The sequence below is a fragment of the Mercurialis annua genome, linkage group LG4 (assembly GCF_937616625.2).
Source record: "Mercurialis annua linkage group LG4, ddMerAnnu1.2, whole genome shotgun sequence".
Classification (NCBI taxonomy): domain Eukaryota; kingdom Viridiplantae; phylum Streptophyta; class Magnoliopsida; order Malpighiales; family Euphorbiaceae; genus Mercurialis; species Mercurialis annua.
This window is the reverse complement of record NC_065573.1, coordinates 23,820,798-23,845,464: the sequence shown is the minus strand read 5'-3', so window position 1 is coordinate 23,845,464 and position 24,667 is coordinate 23,820,798. Positions and strand designations below refer to the sequence as shown.

Here is a 24,667-nt window from a genome sequence, read left to right as displayed (position 1 = left end):
ATGCACTCTCAGCAACTGCCTTTCCTTTAAGGATCTTTAACATATCAGTTAAAGTATTGCTCAGCTGTTCATATCCCGTTGAAGCTTGATTCCAGTTATTTCCTTCTGTTTCCAAAGGATTATCATTCTGTGGACTGTAGGTGTTCACTTGAGCTGCCATTCTAGTCCCTTGTTTCTGTCCATTTCCTTTGTTTCCTTTGTACCAATCAGGATATCCCACCAGTTTAAAACAACCTTCCTTTGTATGACCATCTCTATTGCAATAGTCACAATGTCCTTTGTTTTTATCTTTCTTGTAGTCTTCCCCATATCTCTTCTTTGCATCCCAGTTTCCCTTGCTATTGCTTTGGTAATTCTGTGGTTTTGCCAGGAGAGCTGTGCTATCAACAGTTTGCATTATGTGTCCACTAACTTGTCTTTGTTTCTCTACTGTCATTATCATTGAGTAGGCACGATTCTCATTAGGTAAAGGATCCATCAATAGAATCTGGTTTCCAGAGTATTCATATTCATCATTCAGTCCCATAAGAAACTGAATCAACTTGTCCTGTGAGTGAAAATCAATAACAGACTTAGTCAAATTACAGGTGCACTGCTTCATTGCTCCACAACTGCAAGTTGGAAAGTTCATCATATAGCCCAGTTCATCCCACAAACATTTGAGTCTTGTAAAATAAACAGAAATTTCATCATTTCCTTGAGAGATTGAAACAATTTCCCTCTTCAATTGGTAGAGCATAGGACCATTGCTCTGTCCAAATCTCTGTTTCAGGTCATCCCACAATCCTTTAGCTGAGATTGCGCACAAAAAAGCACCTGATAGTTCTTTAGAAATAGAATTCAATAGCCAAGAAATCACCATACAATCAACTTTAATCCATTGTTCATATGAATCAGAGTCTTCTTCTGGCATTGTACATTTACCATTGATAAACCCTAATTTAGTTTTCGCACCTAAAGCTATCTTAATAGCTCTACTCCAGCTGAAATAATTGTTGATTGTCAATGGCGAACTCACCAGCGTAAGATTAGGATGGTCCGATCCCTGTAACATCAATGGATCACCATTATAGTTGTTCGCGTACCTCTCATGGTTGCGACTTCCTGATACATTGCTATTATCCTCCATTCTTCTTCTTCAATTAGTTGAAAGTAGAAGTAATTGATTATCTTCGATCAATTTTAGAGAAAATTTGAAACCCTAGGTTTTGATCTTCCTAGAGCTCTGATACCATGTAAAATATCAATTTGAGAGAAAGAATCTATATTTCTCATTAATGATCAAGAAGCTAACTAATGAGCTTATATACGGAGCTGTAGAAGAAGCACAAAAAATAACCGCTACTTGCTATTCTACTATTCTAAGATACTAATCTGTGTGATACATAAAAGCACCAATAAGGAAGTGCCATGTCAGCTAGACAGCTGTAGTAGAATAATTAGGATATATACAACCTACATGTCTTAATGACCGAAAAAAGTAAACATTCGCCACAAATTTCCACTATGTTTAAACTTTTTTTAACATTTTGATAATATTTAAAATTGTATAATATCATTTTAAAAATATTTCAATCCGAAAAAAGAAAGTGTTGATGCTAATGTCTCACTGATATTAACACATTAACTCCCCACGAGTGAGCTAATTTCTGGATATTTATATTTTATTCGATTTTTAGCTTTATCCGCAGTCTTTTCCGATCCTTGGCGAGTCTCTTCAATTTTTTTTTTATTTGACGTGTTCATGATGGATCCAAAAATGGGTTAAGCTCTTGGTGCTCACAGCTCTAACCTCTAACTCTGATCTAAGGTGGGCAGACTGGGCGGTAACAAGCCCATGAACATGTCTAAGAGCCCATTATGCTTGTACCCCTCATCTTCTTTGCTTTATTACATGCAAAGTTTTAGTTAACGTTGGTGCCAATTCAAATGGAGTGTAAATGTCACGCGACCAATCCAAGCGTGCCTTGGTACTACAAATCCGTACCACGCACCCTTGAGCCCATATTCCGCCGCGTGGCTCTGTACTTGTGGTGCCACCACCCAACCACAAGACAAAATAACCACACACCACACCACACAGTCACAGAGACACACCATTTTACTGCAACAACAAAGTGCAGACAATAGAGCAACAAATAGAATATAATTCGCGGTAGAGATGGCTGCTTTCACATAATATTCATTTCAAGTTCTTGCACAAACCCACAAGAAAATCAAGAAACAGATATGAGGATCAGGCAAATTTGCAGTTATAATCATATTACACCACCGCCGCCGTCTGATATTGCGTCGTCATCAACAACCGCTGATCAGTCGCCACCTCCGTGGGTGCAGAACTCACCACCCGTCATGATTAGTAGAATCAACGTTTCGATTTGCTCTAACCAGGTTCGTAATTAAGAATTTTCTTCTCATTCTTGAATCCGTACAATCTTTAAAGATTAACAATTTTTTTTTCTTGTCAGAACCCAGTAACCAGTAAGACAAAAGAAGAAAATATCCCGGAGAAGAAGAGGTTAGTTTTAGTTTCTATATATGAGAACTAATTAAATTAAAAATAAGTCTTGATTAATTGTCCATGAATTTAATGTTTTTTTTTCAAAAAAAATTGTAGTAGTGGTGACAAATGCAGTAGTTCTATTAGTACAAGAACATCTTCAACTGCTAGTTCAGTTTGCAGCTCTTCGTCATTATCGTGCCACGGTTTGTATAACTATACACTATTTTAATAAATTAATTATATTCGTGATCCATCAATGACTGTAAATTATTCTTGAATTTAGGGAAGTGGTGCGAAGAAGAGAAAGTGTTCCCATTAAAGAAAAGAAAACTGAGCTTGGAGAGGTTCATGATAGATCAAGAATGTGAAATCAAGAACAAGAACAAGAAAAAAATGGGTGCAAATTCAAGAATGGAGATGAAGAATGGGTTAGGAAGAAAAGATTATGGAGTTGGTAAGAAGAAAGCAAAGACAAGAAGGATAAGTAGTATACTTAATCTGCCTTTGCTTGCTAAACCTAATCATGACAGTGCAATTCATATATAAATATAGATAATACAAAGATTAAGTCAAGATTATAGACTCACTATATATGTATAATTGTAGGAATTAGCTAGACATTAGTGATGATGATGATGAAGAATTTGTGTCATTTTGAGTTGTTGAATTTGTTACCAATTGTTTTCAGTTTAGACAAAAGTTGGCAGCTTAGGGATGTATATGTACATATATATAGCTATTATAGGCCTTTTGAGTTTTTTCCTTTTGTGGGATAGTGAAGAACAGACAAATTGTGAGATGTTACCTTTTCTAGTTTTGCTTTTGCTTTGGAAGCTTTTCTAGTTTTGTATATGAATGATCATAAGGCTGCATTTCCTTTCATTACTCACACTTCACTTCATCTTACATCTAATGATATTGTTATATATATAACCGTAAGCTTCCATGATTTAAAGGTCAACAGTTTATAGTTCTAACTTTATATTAATTAGCTTTATGTATAAGATTAAGTAAATATATACTTAATCGTGTGTGTATATAGAGAGAGGGAGACAGAGATTTCGTTAAACAAAACGTGTATGAAATTCTATCAGACACGCATCAAAAAAGTATGTGACACTAGTATTTAGTCATTTAAATACATTGATATATCATGGTCTCTTTAATTTAAAGCTTAATGCATCCTATAGATAATATATTTTATACTTATGTGTACATTTAATCCATAAAAATAAAAAACAATTTGATCTTTTTAAACTTTACGCTATTAGTATGTAATGCAATATTTTGAAAATTTGAAAATGTTCTAAGAATATAGTTGTACATATACATAGACTCTAGGGGTGAGCATGGCTAATCTCCGGAACCAAATCAAAAATCGGGGATATCAAAAATTGGCTATCCGGATCCGTGCCAATAATCGGTTCGGTTCGGTTTGGAGATTTTATTTTTTGGTATAGTTCGATGCGGAGATTCGGTCCTAATGGTTCGGTACAGTTCAGTACAGATATCACCAGAACCACATATATTTTTTTATCTATAATATGGTCTTTAATATATTATAATATATTATTTTGATTCTTCAAATTAATTAGCTTCTAATTCATTGCATTGCTTTTATATCTCTAACTATCACAAATAAATAACCGTTAATAAAATAAAAAAGCACAACATATATGTTACCATTCGATTTAATATTAATTTTTTGGTAATTTAATAAATTTGATAAGGTAATTTGATAATATTTTAGTTTAAGTTAAATTTGATAAGGTAATTTGATAATGTTATCATGCCATTTTCAAAAAGTTTTAAAATAAATTGACATTGTAATTATTGTTTGTAATATGTAGAAAAAAAAAAACTGTATCAAAAAAAATGCAGTGAGCTTGACCCATTTTCTGTGTGGATTGTTAATAGAGAAAATTAGGGAAAACACTCTATTTTTTAAAATAATAGTAAATTATACCCCAACAAGAAAAAGATAGAAAAAATACCTCACCTTTTTAACATTTTTATTTTGTTACTCTAATGTCTTTTTTTATTAATTTTTAATCTAAGAATTTTATTTTTACTCTCACATGTAGTTCTTCCTTTTTTCTCAGATTTTTTTTCTCTCCCTCTCTCTTTCTCTCTCTCTCTTTTTCTTCTTCTCCTCCATTTTTTCTTCTCCAATTTCTTCTTCTTCTTCATTTATTTTTTTCTTCTTTATCACGTCGTTGCTCCGCCTTCACCGATCCGCCATTACTCCGTCGTTGCTCCGCCTTCGCCCCGCCTTCGTTTCGTCTTCACTCCGCTGATCTTCTACATTTTAGCGATTTTTTAACTCGTGGTGATTATTACGATTTATTTTAACTCTCAGATCTAAAATAATTACTCTTAATTTTTTTTAGTTTAAGATCTGAAAATCTGCATTAAGAATGATTTTATGATGAAAAAAATGATTTTCTGCAGAAAAAACGATTTTCTGCAGAAAACAGCGCCTGATTATCATATTGTTATCACTATGACGTTATCATATCATTATCATAACACTGCAGAGAAAAACGATTTTCTGTCAAGAAAAATGCTTGATTATCATTTCGGTATCATTAACGTTAGCATAAATGTATCATAACGTTATCATATCAATACCACAATATTACGCGGTTATGATAATAATATGATAAGTTTATGATATAGTTATGATAAAGTACGTCATGATAATGTTATGATAATAATTTTTGATATTGTTATGATAAAGTATATTGTGATAATGTTATGATAATAGTATGATAAGTTTATGATAAAAAGTTACGATATAGTTATGATAAACTACGTCATGATAATATTATGATAATTTTTTATGATAATGTTATGATAAAGTATATTATGATAGTGTTATGATAATTTTTATAAGATCAGGTTATGATAATAGTATGACAAAGTTAATGATAATAGTATGATAATGTACGAAAAATAATTTTTATAGAAAAATTATGATACCGAGATGATAATATCACTGTGCTTTTATAATAATATTATGAAAAAATTATTTTTTTTACAGATTTTTTTTATATCTTTAAATCAGTGATTAAAAAATTGTTCTTGAATTTTTTCAGTTTAAGATCTGAAAATCTGCATTAAAAACGATTTTGTGATGAAAAAAATGATTTTCTGCAGAATACAGCATCTGGTTATCATATCGTTATCACTATTACGTTATCATATCATTATCATAACACGGCAGAGAAAAACGATTTTCTGTTAAGAAAAATACTTGATTATCATTTCAGTATCATTAATGTTAGCATATCTGTATCATAACGCTATCATATTAATATCATAATATTATACGGTTATGATAATAGTATGATAAGGTTTATGATAAGGCTATGATAATAGTATGATAAGGCTATGATATAGTTATGATAAAGTACGTCATGATAATGTTATGACAATATATTTTTGATACTGTTATGATAAAAGATATTATGATAATGTTATGATAATATATTTTTGATACTATTATGATAAAGTATTATGATAATGTTATGATAATAGTATGATAAAAGATTATGATATAGTTATGATAAAGTACGTCATGATAATTTTATGATACTGTTATGATAAAATATATTATGATATGATAATTTTTATAAAAACATATTATGATACTAGTGTGAAAAGGTTAATGATAATAGTATGATAACGTACGAAAAATAATTTTTTTACAAAAAAATTATGATACCGATATGATAATGTCACTGCTGCTTTTTTAGATTTAAATCCGAAAGATCAAATTGCGAGATAAAAAAATGATACGTAAATGATTGTAAATTTTTATAATAAAATCGCAAGATTGAAGATGACGGAAAATTGAAAGAAAGTGAAAGTGAAAAATGCAGGCAGTGGAAGGAGAGAGAAAGAAAACAAGAAAAAATAAGAACAAAAGTGGAAATAGAGAGAAAAAAGGAAAGAGAGAAAAAGAAAAAAATGGAAAGAGAAAAAAAGATAGAAAAAAGTGTCAGGTGTTATGAGTGCAGGTGGGTGGGTGAGAGAGTATGGGTGAGAGAAAGAGAGAGGTCATGTCAAAATGCATGTGTTATTCAATTAGAGTAAAAATACAAATTTTTATAAGCAGAAGGTAGAAACACAAAATTGATAAAAACGTGATGTACTTTTATTAACTTTTCCGCGTTGATGTATTATTTGTAAATATTTTTATATTTTAGGTAAATACGTAAAAAGCCCTTGTTAATATCTCCTGGGCTCATGATGTGTCCAACATAGAAAGCCCAGTTTACAAAGTTACAAACTTAAAAATAGGCTGTTGAATTAATTTATATTTATAATGAATTTGAATATTAAAAAAATTTCTTAATAATATCGAAGACCAAATGAACAATTTCCCCCTTCATGGCTCGGTTTTTAACTTAGACTACAATATTTGTTTTATTTGAAAATGGCACTTAACATTAATAAAAAATAGTAAAATAAATTTTATAATATTTTTTTCATTCTTTCCCATCTCGATGACATGTTATCTTCTCCGTCTGGATGACATATGATGTACACGTAAAATGTATTTCAATTTGTACATAAATATTTTTTTTTAATTTGAAATTTAATATTAATTAAAGGTTTATTTTATCATTTTCTACATCAACATGAGTAATAATTAAAAAATCTATTTTATCATTTTTTGTCAGTTTAGGTATCACTTTCAAACAAAAAAAAGTTGAAAATCGAGCCAAATATGAGAATCCGATTTGTACATTTAGCTTAATAGTAATAAAATAAAGATAATTAGATAATTTAAATTCATTATAAATTTTAAAGAATCATTATTGTCTAAAATTTAAAAATGATACTACTACTAATAATTAATTAATCGGTTTCATAAATTTTATAGGTGACCCCACTTACCATTTTTCCCTCCGTTTCCCAACTCACCTTCTGGATAAGCTTTATTTTTTAAAACAAACAAAAATATCAATTTATGAACGAAAACCTTCTTATCCTCAAATAGTATCTCTCTCTCTTGTAAAATTAGAAGTTTTCAGTCCAACCCAAATCATGATTTTCTTGATTACTTCTCTTTAAGATTGTCTTCTATTTCATATTCTTGATTTGAATTTATCTTGTTCGTATTATTCAAAAGAAATTAAAGGAGAAATAAGAAATGTCAAGTTTAGCCGCAAATTCTCAAGTTTTATACAGAAACCAGTTATGGAGCAGCAACAGTGGTATGTTATTGTTGGAACAAAGAAATTTTATCAGTTTTGGAAGCTTTAATGATAATAACAAGAAGATTACAAAGCGAAGGGAGACAGTGAGAGTTGAAGCTTTCTGGGCAGATACGACGAGACCCGCTTCTATTGAAATGGAGCCCATTAATGATTCGGATCAGCTCGATCAGATTCTTCTCAATGCTCAACAGATTTCTCACCCCATTCTCATCGACTGGTAATCATTTTTTTTATTTGGGTCTATGTCATTATACAATGGTTCGTTTAATTGTGTGTGTGTATATATATAGGATGGCTTCTTGGTGCCGGAAATGTATTTTTTTGAAGCCAAAGTTGGAGAAATTAGCTGCTGAATTTGATACCAAGTACACTCTTTTTTACTTCACTAATTAGTGTCATTGGGTTTAGGATTAGCAGTGCAGTCTTTGATTTCATATGCAAGCAAAATATCTTACTCAAAAATATCTTTTTTTAGAGATGGCAAAATATCTGTTTCCTTATTTTATATTACTACATTTTTCTAAAAAAAAAAATAGTTATTAAATTCCAAAAGGGATTTATGTTTATTTAATTAATTTAAATTAAATTTTATATTAGTTTGTGATAATTTAGTTTATAATTTTTCAAATAAAGTAAATTACATTCACTCGTATATTTTTAGAGCGGTTGAAAGACAACCCTGAAAATATTAAATAAAAACTTATTAAATAAAAATATCTTCAAAGAGATTAAAATTATATTTATAATAATTAAACAAATAAAAGCACTTTTAATAGCTAAATAAGTTAGTGTATGTTTTTATATCACAGTTTTGAAGAATATGTATATTTTTTAAGATTTGGAAGATTATGAAGGGGGTATTTTTTTTTTTAATATCCTTAATTAGCTCAATAATTGGATGTTGATTCTTTGAGATAAATTAACGCAAATGCTATTGAAAATATGAATTTAGGGTGAAGTTTTACAGTGTGGATGTGAACAAGGTACCTCAGTCTCTAGTCAAGCGTGGAAACATATCGGTATATATCTTCTTTAAAATATTTATAAAATTCAATCTATATATTATTTGATAAATATAAGCCATACACTATTTATTTTAATATTCTTAGTTGTGATCATTAATAATTTTCTCATATCATTTAATTTATTTTGTCTTGCTGCCAGAAAATGCCAACAATGCAGGTACATTTTGCCCCTTCTATATAGTATTCTTTTGGGTATATTATTTTTTTGTTAAATTTATTTGATTAAAGTGAAATGTGATGAGTGAAATTGCAGCTATGGAAAGATGGAGAGATGAAAGAAGAAGTAATTGGAGGGCATAAGGCTTGGCTTGTCATTGAAGAAGTCAGAGCAATGATTCAAAAACATATATGATCTTTTTTCATCTTCTTAAATGTAATTCATAGTCCATACATATATCCAACTTTTAAAAAAAAATTAGAATCTAATGTATATTTTACATATGATACACATACTTGATCTAGAGCATTACATAGTTTTCCAAAAAATGTCTGATTATTTTAATTTAGTAATATTCTACGATATTTTTATTTTATTTGTTTAATTCAGCCAGCAATAACTATGGTCTTGTAATGAAATCATAATGACTGGGAATAATTCCAACAAGTCGCTTTGGCCGAGTGGTTAAGGCGTGTGCCTGCTAAGTACATGGGGTTTCCCCGCGAGAGTTCGAATCTCTCAGGCGACGTTTCATTTTTTTTCAACTTCACTTTTACTTTTCCAAATGAAAATCTTTTTATGTTCAAATAATCCAAAGATGAAGGAAAAAAGTGCCCTTTTGTTACATGTCAGCACAAATGCTATTACAATTTATGATGCCTCACCTAATGACATACAGATAAAGGTCATGAAATGCATCAAGTTATTAAACGTGTAGTTATGTCCAAAATTAGCATAAATTACTTAGGAAACTATCTTAAATATAGCTTTGCCTTCTGTTTCAATTTCAATCCCAAAAAGTTATTGAAAGAAAATGAAGAATGCCACAAATCCTTACCGAAAATACTAGTAATAACCAATGAGCTATAGCTCAAATGATATAAGCGTTAATCGAATTTAACAAAAATTGAATTAATAGAAATCTTGTAAATAGAAAATCAGAACGGTCAAATTAGTTGGTTAAATCAGTTTGAACCAATAAATAAGTAAGGAATAAATAAATAAATAAATATTTGGTAAATTTTATTAACCGAATTTTTGAAACTTTTTACGGTAATTCCAACCAAATTTTTTTATTGATATAAACCGATCGAACTAATTGAATCAACCAAAACCTCTATAACCGAAATAGATCGATTAATTCGGTTTAACTGAATATTTGCTGACCCCTCTGAATCAACTGTATAATGATAATTTAGTCTTGTAGGTGCCCATGTATGCCATCAGACTGGCATGAGTTGAAATCCATCACATTTCAATTTCTTTTGTTCCTATTTCATCATACTTGATGTGCATTAAGTTAAATCTTACCCATAGCTGCATATCTCACAGATCATCAAGCTTTTCAAATTGAACACACTCTTGTTCACTGAATGGCCCAAGAGGGTTGGGATCTCAAACCTGCTAAAAACGTATGAAATCCTTGATTAGCCTCCACCAAACTTTGTCCAGATGGTTTTTTCAACTCTCTTTCCCCAATCAAATTCTTTAACCTCGCCGCATCTTCCCATCTCTCAACTTGAGCATATATACAAGACATCAGAATATAGGAATTTACATTTTGAGGATCCAACTGGAATAGCTTCTCTGCCACAAGCTCGGCTAGTTCGACATTGTTGTATATTTTACAGGCCGAAAGCAAAGCTATCCAAATGTCTAAATCTGGTGCAACCCGCATATTTTGGACGAATTCATAAGCCTCGATCAAACACCCAGCTCTAGCAAGAAGATCAACCACACAAGCACATTGCTTTACACACGGTACAATAGAGTAATCTTTCGTCATGCTCTCGAACACTCTCCTTCCTTCTTCAACTAAGCCGGAATGTCTGCAGGCCGTCAAAAGAGCTGTGAAGGTGAAGCCATTTGGTTTAATTCCTTCCTTTTTCATCTGTGAGAATAGCTTGAGAGCATCACCCGCATGACCATGGTATGCACAAGCCCCAATTATTGAACTCCACGACACAACGTTTCTATCAGGCAACTTCTCGAAAATATCCTTCGCCAATTCTATGCATCCGCATTTTGCATACATGTTGATAAGAGCACTCATGATGAGAGCATTGGTTTCAAAGCCCTTCCTTTTGATAAGCTCATGTAACCATTTTCCAAAACCGAGTGCTCCTAAACTAGTACAAGCAGAAATTACACTAATTACTGTTATATAATCATATTCCACCCTCTCACAAAGCATTCTAAGAAAGAGCTTTATCGCTTTTCTTTCAGCATTATTCTGCTCATAGGCTGCAAGCATAGCGTTCCACGAGACTAAGCTCTTATCAGCCATCCCATTAAACAACAATCTAGCTACATCAACATTTCCACATTTCCCATAGAACGCAATAAATGAATTTCTTAACGAAACATCAGAATCAACTCCAACTTTAACCGCATACGCATAAACCAACTTCCCTAAAATCAGAAACTCCAAACTACTACAAGCAGGAAGGACACTCACCAATGTAATCGCATTAGGTCGAGTTCCCGATCTCACCATCTCCCTAAAAATCTCCAACCCCTCACTGAAAAGCCTATTCTGCACATAACCAGCAATCATAGCAGTCCAAGAAACTATATTCCTCACAACCATTTCACCAAAAGCAATCTCCATATCCAAAACCTCCTCAAACTGAGCATACATAGAGACTAAAGCGCTCTGTACAAACACATCCAAATCAAACCCATTTTTAATCACATTACAATGCACTTCTTTCCCTTCCTTCAACCCCGAAATCACCCCGCAGGACCGAACCACAAAAGGAAAAGTATAATTATCCGGTAAAAACCCGTCATGATGCATGCTTTTATAAAGCAATAAAGCTTCATGGCAAGGACCCAGATCAGCATAGCCTCTAATTAAAGTGTTCCAAAGAAAAACATCTCTTTGCGGCATTTTATCGAACAGCTTACGAGCATAGTCCATTGAAGAAGCCAAAGTTGAGGACAGAGTGAGGAGCTTTGTGGAGAGGAGGAAGCTATGGTGAGATCCGGTTGTGATGATGAGAGCATGGATGAGTTTAAGGTGGGAAAGTGAGTTACAGGAGTTCAAGAAGCAGTTAAAAGGGAGGTTATGGTAGTTAGTACGGATGAGGATGGTCGACCCAATTTTTTCAATTTTTTTGGAGAGTGTACGGATGGCATTAGCCGACATGAAATTGGCATTCTAATTTTGCAAATTTCAGTGGAGGGTAATGGTTGTTTCTCAATAATAGATTATTTTTTCGAAGAACTATTTAAAAATTAGAAAAAAATGAGTTTAATAATTCCTACTAACAAATTTTAGAAAGCTTTAATATATATACTTATAACAAATTGTAAGAGAAAATTTTTGGATTCTAATGACTCATTGAGAGAATTTGGAGTTCAAAAAGATGTGGCGAGTAGAATATAAACCAACCATATGAATGTGGTAGTATGACGATTCTAATTTGAGGCCTCTTAAGTGTTTTAAAAATCAAACCGGTGTGGTCATTAGTTTGCAGTGCAATCGGTTCAGTATGATCAACCTGTCCAACCCGTTTCAACTATACTTCCAATTTGATGGTAAATCGAACAGGACTGTTGGACGAGTTCAATTTTAAGTTCAACTTCGGTTTCTGATTAAAGATTTGTTTTTTTTTTAATTACTGTTAAGAATATCAATCAGACTACATTTTGATTGACATTTTAACAATCAGTAATAGCAACTTGTAAAAACAATTTTCATAGCCTAAGTTAAAAAAAAAATATGGAGAGAAAGATATTGTTCAACAAACTTGGAACTAGCATTAAACATTCTTATAACATTTTGCTCACAAGAACAAACAGAACATCACCATAGTTCTCAAGTGATGAATCATTCATGGCATTCTCTATTTGCCAAAGTAATGTATTAGCTAATTGAATGATTACAATTCCATTTTTGAATAAATTCTGAGACCTTGGCATCACCGCCGAAGAAGAATAAAAAAAATAAGAACAGGCATTTTTAAGCTATCTATGCATGAGATTCTACCCCTGCTGCTTTTGAATTGACAAGTGGCTGTATTGCTTTCACTACAATTGTCATGTTTGGCCTGAAATCTGCTTCATATTGAACACAAAGTGCTGCTACTGCTGCTAACTGATTTATATATATACAAACAAAATTTAAAATATTTCCATTAATAATTCATAAAACATTCTCAAGAAAATGAAAAAATGATTATGATTAAAGTAACAACCTTAGCGATTGCCTTCGGTGGATAATCATTATTTAGTTTTGGATCCACACATTGCTTCACTTTATCCTCGCTCAATCTCGGAGTCGCCTGTCGTAATTTTTCGAGAAAAAGATCAATTATACGCGTAAAATGTATATAACATATGTAAGTAGTAAAAAAAGGCAAATAAAGCATACCCAAGTAACAATACTTTGTTGTCCCTTACGCATTGTGTGGTCTACTGGCTTTCTTCCTGTCAATAGCTCTAATAGAACAACTCCGAAACTGTATACATTGCTTTTTTGCGTTATCTGTCGCGTCATTGCATACCTATAAAGAAACCGAGAGATTGAGAAAGAATATAAAACAAGAAATATGACAATAGATCCTTAAAATGTTGTAAAAACTATGAGGTCTCGAGATCAAATCCGAATATAAGAGGCTTACTCTGGGGCATGGTAGCCAAATGTTCCTTAGATTCTTGTTATATGCAGCCGCGCTACGGTTTCAGAAGATGCACTTGACATTTGACAAGTTAAAGTCTGCAATTTTCGATGTGAAATCATCAAAAAGTAGTACATTGCTCGATCTAACATCACAATGAACTATAGGAGGCTGAACTATTTCGTGCAAATACTCTAGCCCTTTCACTGCATTTCACTCTTTGGTTCCAAGTTAACGCAGGAACCGGTGCAGCGCCTTGTACACCTTTCCTCCCTGCATCATAACGAGCACGTAGTCTAAGTTCACAGGAACCCATTGTCGTATTGGTAATAAGAAAAAGAACTTTAATTGATTGGATTACCATGTAAAACATCGTGCAAAGATCCCATAGTCGCAAACTGATACACCAACATTCGATTGTTCGCCTCTATACAATATCCTACCAACTCCACAAAATGCTCATGTGTTGAGTTATGGCTCATATTGTTCCTATTTGGATTAGGATATATTGTTCCTATTTAGATTAGGATACTTAATCCTTTGTTTAGCATTGTTTTCCTTTTAGGATTTATAGTCTAGTTCCTTATTGGATTAGGACTTAAATTGTGTCTTAAGGGTTCACTATAAATAGAGGTGATGACCCTATTGTAAACTCACAACAAACATATAGAATAAATTCTCTCTCTGCCGTGGAGTAGATCGCATTGATCGAACCACGTAAAAAATCTTGTGTGATTCTTTTCTCTTCTCTTATTTATTTTCTGCTGCGCTAACAAGTGGTATCGGAGCCTAGATTTCAAATCTGAGATTCTAGGTATTTTGTTGATTGAAGATGTCGCTTCATAAATTTGATATTGAGAAATTCAATGGTTCGAATGACTTTACTTTGTGGAAAGTCAAGATGAAGGCTGTTTTGGTTCAACAAGGATGCGTAGCGGCGTTAGGAGGAGAAAGCAATTTACCGGAAGGTTTGTCTGTGGGAGAGAAGGCAGATATTATGTCAAAGGCACATAGTACGATTCTATTGAGTCTTTCTGATGAGGTGTTGAGAGAGGTTATCGGTGAAGGAACTACTGATGCTTTATGGGGAGCGTTGGAGAGCAAGTTTCAGAAGAAATCTCTTACAAACCGGTTGTATCAGAAACAACGTTTGTATACATTGAGGATGACGGAAAATACTCAGGTAAGAGATCATGTTAATAACTTCAATCGAATTGTTATAGATTTACAAGGTGTTGGTGTTTCGATTGAAGAAGAGGATCAAGCCCTCATTCTTTTATGTTCTTTGCCCAGTTCATATGAAAACTTTGTTGATACAATGTTATATGGTAGAGATTTGATTTCTGTTAGTGATGTAAAGGATGCTTTGCAATCCAAAGAACTAAAGAAAAAGGTCTCTAACTCTAATGAGGAGGAATCGGTTTCTGGTCTTGTGGTGAGTCGGGGCAGGAGTCATGAGAGAGATGGTGGGAAAGGAAACAGGTCGCGTTCCAAATCGAAGTCTAATGGACGACGATGCTATCACTGCAAGGAGAAGGGACACTTTAGAAGAGATTGTCCGAAGCTGAAAAAGGGTGGCGAAAACAAGGAATCAAGCGGTAATGCTAATGCAGCTGTGGTACAGGAGAGTTCTGATGAGGAAGAAAGTGGTGATGTTTTGACTGTGAGTACATCAAGTTCTGATAGTACCTGGGTCCTAGATACTGGTGCATCTTATCATATGTCTTCTAGAAAGGAATTGTTTAATTCTTTCAAGGAGTGGAATGGCACTGTAAAGGTGGCGAATGATAAGGAGCTTGCTGTCAAGGGTAGTGGTTCTGTTCAGATCAAGATGTATGATGGTATGGTTAGAACATTTGATGCTTGGTTTATTCCCGAACTGCGGAAGAACTTGATTTCTGTGGGTACACTTGACAAGCAAGGGTACAACCACTCAGGTGGAGATGGACATATCAGAATTTCTAAAGGTACATTGACTGTGATGAAGGGTGTGCTACAACACGGCATTTATATTCTCACAGGGAGTGCAGTAGTGGGAACTGTGGCGGTTGCTCGGTCCTTGGAGGTACATGATGGTAAAACCGAGTTGTGGCATCAGAGGTTAGGTCATATGAGTGAGAGGGGGCTATCCATATTGAGTAAACAAGGGTTGTTAGAAGGAGCGGAAACGGGAAAGCTGAAGTTCTGTGAAACTTGTATTCTTGGCAAGCAACGCAGGGTGAAATTCACTTCTGGAAGGCACACTTCTAAAGGCATCCTGGATTATATTCACTCGGATTTATGGGGTCCTGCTCGGGTTGAATCCCACAGGGGACTCAAATATTTTGTGACCTTTATCGATGACTACTCGAGAAAGGTGTGGTTGTATTTTCTGAAATCGAAGGATGAAGTGTTTGGACGGTTCAAAGAGTGGAAGACCATGGTTGAAAAACATACTGATAGACAGGTCAAGACACTCAGGACGGACAACGGGTTAGAGTTTTGCAATGCACCATTCGATGACTTCTGTAGAAAGGAAGGTATAGTGAGGCATCACACTGTACGGTACACACCACAGCAGAATGGGGTTGCAGAGCGGATGAACCAAACACTACTACAGCGTGCTCGGTGCATGCGGTTAAACGCGGGTCTTCCAAAGCGTTTCTGGGCTGAAGCAGTTAACACTGCTTGTTATCTGGTGAATAGATCGCCATCTACTGCAATTGATTTGAAGACACCTCAAGAGGTATGGTATGGTAAACCCTCTGATTATTCTGGCTTGCGTGTTTTCGGTTGTGTTGCCTATGCTCATGTTAATGATGGTAAACTTGAGGCGAGGGCAATGAAATGCATATTTTTAGGGTATGCGACTGGAGTTAAAGGGTACAGACTGTGGTGCACAGAGATGGATAGAACTCCAAAACTGATTATTAGTAGAGACGTAACCTTTGATGAATCTACTATGTTTGGCCATAAAGAGGAACTTGGTGATCTTGCAGGAAAAACTGATCTGGGTGCTAGCCAGAAGGTGGAGTTTGTAGCTCCAAATAGGATTACTACTGATCCTATAAACGAGCCTAATGAAGAAGTGGTAGAAGATAGTATAGCAATAAGGAGAGGAAGAAGGCAAATCAGAACACCAATGAGATATGTGGATTGTGTTGATACGGTTGATACTAATCCTATGGCTTATGCTTTGGCAATAAGTGAGATCATTGATTCCGATGAGCCGCAGTCGTATAAAGAGTCAGTGCAGAGTAGAGAAGCATATGACTTGGTTAATGTACGCAGTGCATGAGGCCCTTAAGGGGCATGGATGGCAGAGAGAGAGTTGGTCTTGGTTAACTTTGACTTTGGAGTAATTTTAAGTCAAGGTGGAGAGTTTATTCTGTGATGCAATTTGGTGGCCTTTGTGATTTGTTGAAGAAGGTTTCAAGATTAATCTTGTTGGGTGTATTCGCCAAGGTGGAGATTGTTGAGTTATGGCTCATATTGTTCCTATTTGGATTAGGATATATTGTTCCTATTTAGATTAGGATACTTAATCCTTTGTTTAGCATTGTTTTCCTTTTAGGATTTATAGTCTAGTTCCTTATTGGATTAGGACTTAAATTGTGTCTTAAGGGTTCACTATAAATAGAGGTGATGACCCTATTGTAAACTCACAACAAACATATAGAATAAATTCTCTCTCTGCCGTGGAGTAGATCGCATTGATCGAACCACGTAAAAAATCTTGTGTGATTCTTTTCTCTTCTCTTATTTATTTTCTGCTGCGCTAACATCATGCTTAAGCCTTGAAGTTGAAACTACTGCCAACTGTTATGGTAATGATACAAATTAGTAAACTTCTGTGGACAAACAGATAGGATTTAGGACAAGTTATAATGTTAAGTATCTACCTGAGCTGCAAAATCGGAATCTGGTTCCTGGGAAGTGCTGGTTTCAAGCTTTTTAATTGCAGCCGGCGCGCCATTAATTAACTTGGCATAAAAAGCACGGCCATACGAACCTTCTCCGATCAATGCTTTGGTGCCAAAGTTACCTGTTTGTCTGTTGGGATTTCAATCGGTAACGCCTTTTGTGGTGCTCCGCTTCTGGCAGTATTAGCACCTCTTGGCTCTGCTCTCTCGCCGCCTATAATATCCAAAACACACTTTAGGCAACATTTTGTAATTGCGTACATCAACTATATTGCACGAAAACTTCTGCAATGTTAGTTTCAGCATTTCATTTCCGTTTCGAAAAACTTCTGAAAATTTTGAAATTCTATGCTTATAATTCTTACAAACAATGTTATTTTGCAGTTTTTCGTTTCAGTGTTTTCGTTGCTGCATAGGATACATGTTTGCATGAAAACTTCTCTTATCTTACATTTCAGCATTTTCTTTTTCCGTAAATGCTTATGAAACTCCAAACTCAATATTCATAACCTAATTTATATGGTTTCACAATGTTCCGATTCAGTATTTTTGTTTCTGTGCTGCATAGATACATAGTGGTATACGTGTTGATAAGCTCCGGTGATAGGTGCATATCTCAATTCTTCAATTAAATGTGAAACTGTTTTTCAAAATGTCAGAAATTCTCCAAATTAATCGAAAACGTTCTGCAAAATAAAGTCCCAAAAACAAGAACATTTAAGAAACAATTCCATAAAAATATAACAAAAACCCAACAAACATAATATGAGAATAATAATAAGAACAGGGTTTGAAGAAATGATTAGTTTTTAAAATTGTCAACAATCAAACCTACAGATTCCTTTGAGATCTGACCAACCCAATACAGGAAATGACAGGAAGATTGAATTGGCAGATTCAAATGAAGGAGAAAATGTGGGATAATCCTACAAAATCATGCAAAAGAACAAACAAGTTTGTTTAATTTGTTGTTGTTGAAGCTTAACAATGTTGTCTGAATTGAGTCTTTGTCTCTGTTTTGTAAATTGTAACAGAGGCAGATGTTTGTTTGTGTAGCGGGAAATTAAACTCGGTTTACAATGAGTTTAACCGCTAAAACTAACCTACTTCTACGTGCTTTCCACGTTACCTTACATGCACCTTTTCTTACATTATTTGCATCAAATCATAGGGTTTGTATTGCTTGTCGGTCAAGAATCAAGATCATGGTCTGATTCCTATATATATTATGGTTCATGAATGAGGATTTTTCATAATGCTTTACTACCTTGTGATTTAAATATGAACTTTTCGAGATAATATTATGATTTTTGGAGGCTATATAGATGAGTATGACGACCACCTAAATTCCTCCGCTATAACTATATATATTTGGGTCCAATCTAGATTTGATTTTGACATTTAGAAGTTAATTTTAATTTTACTGAGTTCAATTTTAGAGTTCGAACTCCTAGAGTTATTGAGAATTATGTTTGATTCCACTCAATTATTTGTATATTGTTTTTTTTTATAAAACTTAGTATATAAATATGAATATTATTATAAATATGTATATTATAGATTAAAAAGAGTAAATTATTTAGAATTCAATTTGGTACGCCATCGTATCAAGCCGAGTATAAATATTCAAAATGCACTTCACAATTAACCCAAGTGACTCAAATTCAAGTTCAAATTGGTTAGTATTTAATTGATTTTGAATATTCTTTTATTTGAAAGGAACACCAAGCGCTAGTTAGCATTAGGGGTGTGCAAAATAGAAAAACCGAACCGAACCGACAAATTTGGTTCGGTTCAGTTGGAAATTGGACATAAATTTTGGTTGGTCGGTTCGGTTTTGAGTGTAAAAAAATTTCTGACTATTTTACATATAAACCGAATCGAAATAACCAAACCGAACTGAAATAACCGACCGAACCGACCGGTTTGATTCGGTTCGAACTATTTTTTTCCTCTAAAATTTCGGTTCGGTTTTTAAAAAATCTAAAAATTCGGTTCAGTTCGAATCACACCCCTAGTTAGCAATTCTGCTAGGTCGTGGGTTCCATTCCTTGCATAAGTGATTTTTCTTTTTAATTATAAAAAAAATTGCTCAAAGTCCCTGGCATTTTATATATTTTCTACTAAAAATGTTTTATTTCATTTTGTAGCCTAAAATCAATGACATGTAAGTGGAGAAATTTTTAGATAAATTCAGTCTATCACGTCATTCATAGAGTAGCCTATCATATTATAACACGTCATTAAAATAGTAGCATTGTCGCAATTTTATTTGTTACTCTTTTACACATTTGATTAGTAATATTACAATAGTGCCACTATTTTAATGACGTATCATAATGTGATAGGTTTAATTTATAGATAACGTGGTGTGCTGAGTCTACTAAGAATTTCTTAACTAAGTGTAGTCAAAAGTAACTTTACGTTAATTTTTTATATTCTTAATAATTCAAAAATATTGGCATGGACGTCCAAATCTTCTATCACCACTATGAACTTATAAACAATAGGATGATTTAGTATCTTTTCTACATCAACAAGTAATAAATATTTCAGCCTTGTATAGGAGGACATCTTTTCTTTTAATCTAGTTGTTTTGAAAATAGGCATTATTAAGCTTATCCGAAGAAAGAGTGATTATGGAAGATATCTCAAATCACGTTAAGCATCCTTTTCAAGTGATCAATGAGAATGATTCTGTTGATCATTTAAAAAAAAAGTAATAAATTTTTCAGTATTTTCGTTGGACATAAATTATGTAAGATATACAATAAGAATTTTTCCCATTGCATCCATTTAAATATCAGAAAGTTTCTGACTGTAAAAAGGAAAAAAAAGAAAACAGCGGAAAATATATGAGCGAAAATCACAAAACAATCAATTCAGATTCTAATTTCGTTTCATAAACATTCTGAAAATAGAAACAAAATGTTGAAACGCGGGACTCAAACAAATTTCGTTCAACATAAACAAGCAGTTATGTTGTTTTCTGCAGACCTGTTCTGCAGGGTGCCTAAGCAATTGACATAAGCTCCATTTCAAAGAATAAAGAAGGGTGCCAATGCATATGTGCTTAGCAGAAAGACATGTGCAAGAAAGATTTAGATCTTTATTTCTTCATTCAATCAAGGCATATGGTACATAAAAACAAAAACAAAACAGAATAATCAGATTTAATAAGACGATTAACGCGTGCAAGCAGCAAATTATGCAATTTTCTGCATACATCTCTTAGCTGCTGACTTTCCAATTCCAACACTTTTGACTGAAATCTGCCCCATAGAGCACTGAGCTGACAATAGAGTAGAACTGCAGAAGACATAGCCCCACCATAAATACCGTAAAAGGCAACAAAAACCACATCAGAATCGCTGGAGCTTCATTCCTTTGCTACGTGGAGAAAACCTTGCATGTAGTAAATTTTGCAAACTGTACAACAGACTCGATATCTTTCCCCATCTCATTCTTCTTTCCAGATACGGCCAGTAATCCTCAACTTCAGCTCTTGCCTATCCCCGCCAGAAAAATAGAGAGCCAAACTCCTCTGAATAATGAGTCCGTCCTGGCTATCACGAACTTTCCTATGACTGTCACGTATGCTCCTCGGAATTCCCTGCCATATCAGCTTGCGGCCATTCCCTCCAACTTCTAAGCTGTAACTAAATTTCTTCGCTTCATTGTCATCACCCATAAAACGTAAGAAGGCCATATATACTGGTGCCATACCCAGCTGGAAAGCCTCAAAATGCAAGCAGAATTGTCTTCCAAAACAATTGAAGATCTACATAGGATCACAACATTCCAAAATCAATTGATGTCCCAATTCCAAAGTTACTAAGTTTTCCCAGAAACAACAGTAAGCAAATAATATTTGGTTCCCTAGATTTTGGAAAAGATTTGCTAAAGAGAGAAAAATTATATATCAGTTGAACCTTATCATGATCACAAACTTTTAGAAACAAGCATAGAACCTGAACACCAATAATATGAACAGAACCACCAGAAAGACTAAACAAACTATCAGAAAAAGCCCAGGCAGGAAAAATTGGCAAAATTTCCACAAAACCGAACTGGTCAATTCTAAACAGCACCATGTATAAACGAAAAAAAATCAAATTTAATCAGCGTGACCAAGTTAATTTTAGTATCCACGCAGGTATGCACGTGTGTCCACATGTATTTAAGGATTTAAGTAGGTCTACAAATGATTGCTCAGGCAAGATAACATCCTTTAATACACGAAAATAGTTCAGCAATCCGATTGGGTTATCGATAAAATTAGAGAACTTACAGTAAGCATCCATGTGGCATTTTCAACTTCATGCGGATTTGATTTGACATAACGATGATTGAAGGTACTACCATCATGCATGTCAACCTTGTGATCATCCTTGAGATGTGCAACAAGGGCTGGGATGTCACCTGTGATTGAGCACTCAGAACCAGCATATGGGCAATTGTACGGACGGAATCGACAATGTTGCTCATGCTTGAGTTTTCCATAGTATGGAAATATGTCATGACAGCCCAAGTCCTGGTACTTGCAGGGTAATTCTAGTGATTCTGCAACTTTCTCCAAAGCTAAACACCTAATATTTCCAAGATCATAGCGACAAGTAGGGCAACAATTGTGCACTCTTATCTTGCAGTTCGAGCATAGTGTGTGTCCATTTGGGCACTATAATATACATAGCCAACATACAAGAAGAGAGTTAAGACCCTTGGAACTATATATACAGAAATGTTTAAAAGATGTCTAAAAAATTCAGTTTCTAAATCTATAATGTCCTAACTTCATGAGATCTTATTAAATAAAGTAAGCAGTAGCAAGTTGCTAGTTTTATGGTCAGCAAACCAAGAGGTTATCCAGATTCCTAAACAGTCAGTAACATCAAGTAAGCCCATTCCTTAGTCTAATATTTTCCACGAAAACTTCATAAACAAGCCAGTCTCAAATGGTAAGTAAATGAAATTAAGAACAGACCTGATGAATGGGAGGGTACATTAAATTTGTGCAGACAGGGCACTCAAGGAGCTCATGCACGCCATTGTTCGAATAAACTCCTTGCTTTCCACCCGAACCTTTGGTTGTATTATTATTCTCTGATTTTTCTGTTTTAATGTCGTAATCCAAAGTTGCAGGATGGGATTCAAGAACCTCTTTGCAGGCACTTCCCCCAGGAGCCATTGCTATCCCAAATTGACAATAATTCTAATTTCAACGACCAAATGTGGCACTTTATTCTATTTTCAGAAAAATTCAATAATCCGGTTGCCTGTATATACGACGGGCTTTTAGGTGTTTAAGGAAAGCACGCTTTATGAGAAATTGAGTGAGATATGCTTAAAACGAATGTCTTGTTTTAAGTTAGAGACATAACTTCCATGGACTAAAAGTTTTCATATGAGCAGTACCATTAGATAACATACTACCACCATACATTTACGGATACAAATGCAATGGAAAATAACATAAGATCAGTTGATTGTTGACGATGAAACAACTAAGAAGAACAGATCATAGCAAAACTAACTGAAGCTAAATCGTCGACATTATTGATGACCAATACGACCGAAAACATTACAGAATTGTAACCTGTAAGAAGAAATATAAAGCAAAAATCAATTACTCGTTTAATCGGCCCCAATCTTTAAACAACGAAATATGAGAAATTAATCAATCACCTTCATCATAAGCACAAACCATCAAATACCTAAAAAAGTATTGCAGATTTCTGATAAAGTTACTAATCTCAAAACTTTGTTTAAAAAAAAAACAAATCAAATTGACAAGAACGTCACAGGAAATAAAAACCAGTTCCAGTTTTCAACTAAAGCAACAATATTTATCAGAAAAATTTCAAAACCAACATTATTCCCAAAACAAAAATACACAAATGTCCAACAAGACAACCATAAAATAAGACAAAATTAATTAAAATTAAACAAACCCAATTCTCGTATTTGAACAAAATTCTAAAATTTCCAACCTTTTCTTTGCAATTGACTCGCAATCACCAAAGCAAAAAAAAATCCAATCAAAAACAAAAAATTAACATTAAAAAATTAAAACAACAGAACCAACTAAGGAGACAAAACACAAGCAAAACAAAACCCAGTTTGAGATTATCAAAGCAGATTATGTCTGGGCATGATACCAATTAAAAACACAACCAAATCCAAAATTTCAAAAACATCAAAATAAAATTAACAAGTGATATAATTATGATTAAAATAAAAACTCCACATTACCCGGAAATGGAAATCGAGGAAGGAAATAAAAAGGCTAAATTTTTGTTTTATTTGTTAGATTTTGGTTTGCTGTGTCTCTGCTTCACAATCCAGAAATATGGGTTCTGTTTTCTCGTTTTCAAAATAATGTAAGTGATTATATATGTGTAAAAATAGTTAAATAATGATTAATATTATAAGAAATTTTATTAGTATTTGTTATTTTATTAAAAAAAGTAAAAAAATGTTATAGGGTGATTGAGGGGACCAATGCCTCCTCCCGCAGGCAACATTTGAATTTTTGTTTTTGTATGATTAATGGTGATGGGTTAAACTCATTGGATTCAAAAATATTGATCTACATTTTATGAAATTAAATTTGAAATATACCGATGCAATTTAATTTATATTTGCATACCATCTTATTATAATATTTGAAGTAAATATTTATAATTATCGATGAACTATAACTTAAATAATACTCTCTTTGTTCCATTTTAATTTAAACATTTTTTATTTAGGTGTTTTATTCTAATTGACAATTTCTATTTATAAAATATTTTTCATATTTTTTTATCCTCTTCAATTAATGCATTTAGAAAATATATTTTTAAAAAATTGTGATGCATTTAATGTTATGTGAAGATATAAAAATAAAATTACTATTTTTTTAAATAATATAAAATTGAAATTTTCTCAATTAAAATAAGACTGAGAGGGTATAAATTTTGGCGGCAAACTATTAAATTGTGTGGACTGAATTCCTCCTACAACACTCTCCTTTCTAATTAATGAATCTTATTTATACACTTTTGAAAAAGTAAAATAAAATATTGAGATTTTGTTGTATCATTTAATGTATTTTATGAGAATAATTTTAAAATAATTATTTCCAAAAAATATAATTAGATTGAATTATATTATGGGTGCAGATTTATTTCAAACTAGTCGTATAACCATATAATAGCGTAAAATTTTAAGAATATTTCATTTTTT

The 24,667-nt window shown here is 33.3% G+C and overlaps 4 protein-coding genes, 1 non-coding gene and 1 pseudogene across 8 annotated transcripts; 3 read left to right on the top strand and 3 right to left on the bottom strand.

The window, feature by feature from the left end:
* Positions 1 to 1,846: 1,846 nt before the first annotated feature.
* Positions 1,847 to 3,155, top strand: LOC126678991 (uncharacterized). The gene is made up of 4 exons (XM_050373928.2): positions 1,847 to 2,391; positions 2,469 to 2,518; positions 2,618 to 2,706; positions 2,787 to 3,155. The coding sequence occupies exons 1-4, from the start codon at positions 2,230 to 2,232 to the stop codon at positions 3,047 to 3,049; spliced, it is 564 nt and encodes a 187-aa protein (XP_050229885.1). The 5' UTR covers positions 1,847 to 2,229; the 3' UTR covers positions 3,050 to 3,155.
* Positions 3,156 to 7,466: 4,311 nt separating this feature from the next.
* On the top strand, positions 7,467 to 9,217 carry LOC126676895 (thioredoxin-like 3-1, chloroplastic). 4 transcript variants are annotated; one of them, XM_050371222.2, is made up of 5 exons: positions 7,483 to 7,948; positions 8,022 to 8,096; positions 8,684 to 8,750; positions 8,896 to 8,913; positions 9,010 to 9,217. In XM_050371222.2, exons 1-5 carry the CDS (start codon positions 7,665 to 7,667, stop codon positions 9,106 to 9,108), a joined length of 543 nt encoding a protein of 180 aa, XP_050227179.1. In that variant the 5' UTR covers positions 7,483 to 7,664; the 3' UTR covers positions 9,109 to 9,217. The 4 variants fall into 4 exon arrangements, with proteins under 4 accessions (XP_050227181.1, XP_050227182.1, XP_050227179.1 ...); XM_050371224.2 differs by lacking the exon at positions 8,022 to 8,096 and having other exon boundaries at positions 7,467 to 7,948; XM_050371223.2 differs by lacking the exon at positions 8,896 to 8,913.
* Positions 9,218 to 9,360: 143 nt separating this feature from the next.
* TRNAS-GCU (transfer RNA serine (anticodon GCU)) lies at positions 9,361 to 9,442 on the top strand. The gene has a single exon. It is a non-coding gene; the product is annotated as a tRNA-Ser (tRNA).
* Positions 9,443 to 9,907: 465 nt separating this feature from the next.
* LOC126676891 (pentatricopeptide repeat-containing protein At3g12770-like) lies at positions 9,908 to 12,183 on the bottom strand. Its single transcript, XM_050371214.2, has one exon. It carries the CDS (start codon positions 12,062 to 12,064, stop codon positions 10,280 to 10,282), a length of 1,785 nt encoding a protein of 594 aa, XP_050227171.1. The 5' UTR covers positions 12,065 to 12,183; the 3' UTR covers positions 9,908 to 10,279.
* A 561-nt stretch (positions 12,184 to 12,744) lies between these two features.
* LOC126678467 (probable protein kinase At2g41970) lies at positions 12,745 to 14,020 on the bottom strand (annotated as a pseudogene).
* Positions 14,021 to 20,529: 6,509 nt separating this feature from the next.
* On the bottom strand, positions 20,530 to 23,825 carry LOC126676893 (E3 ubiquitin-protein ligase SINAT2). The gene is made up of 4 exons (XM_050371217.2): positions 23,693 to 23,825; positions 22,425 to 23,036; positions 21,732 to 22,118; positions 20,530 to 21,221 (listed from the first exon to the last, which is right to left on the bottom strand). The coding sequence occupies exons 2-4, from the start codon at positions 22,626 to 22,628 to the stop codon at positions 20,901 to 20,903; spliced, it is 912 nt and encodes a 303-aa protein (XP_050227174.1). The 5' UTR covers positions 22,629 to 23,036; positions 23,693 to 23,825; the 3' UTR covers positions 20,530 to 20,900.
* Positions 23,826 to 24,667: the final 842 nt, after the last annotated feature.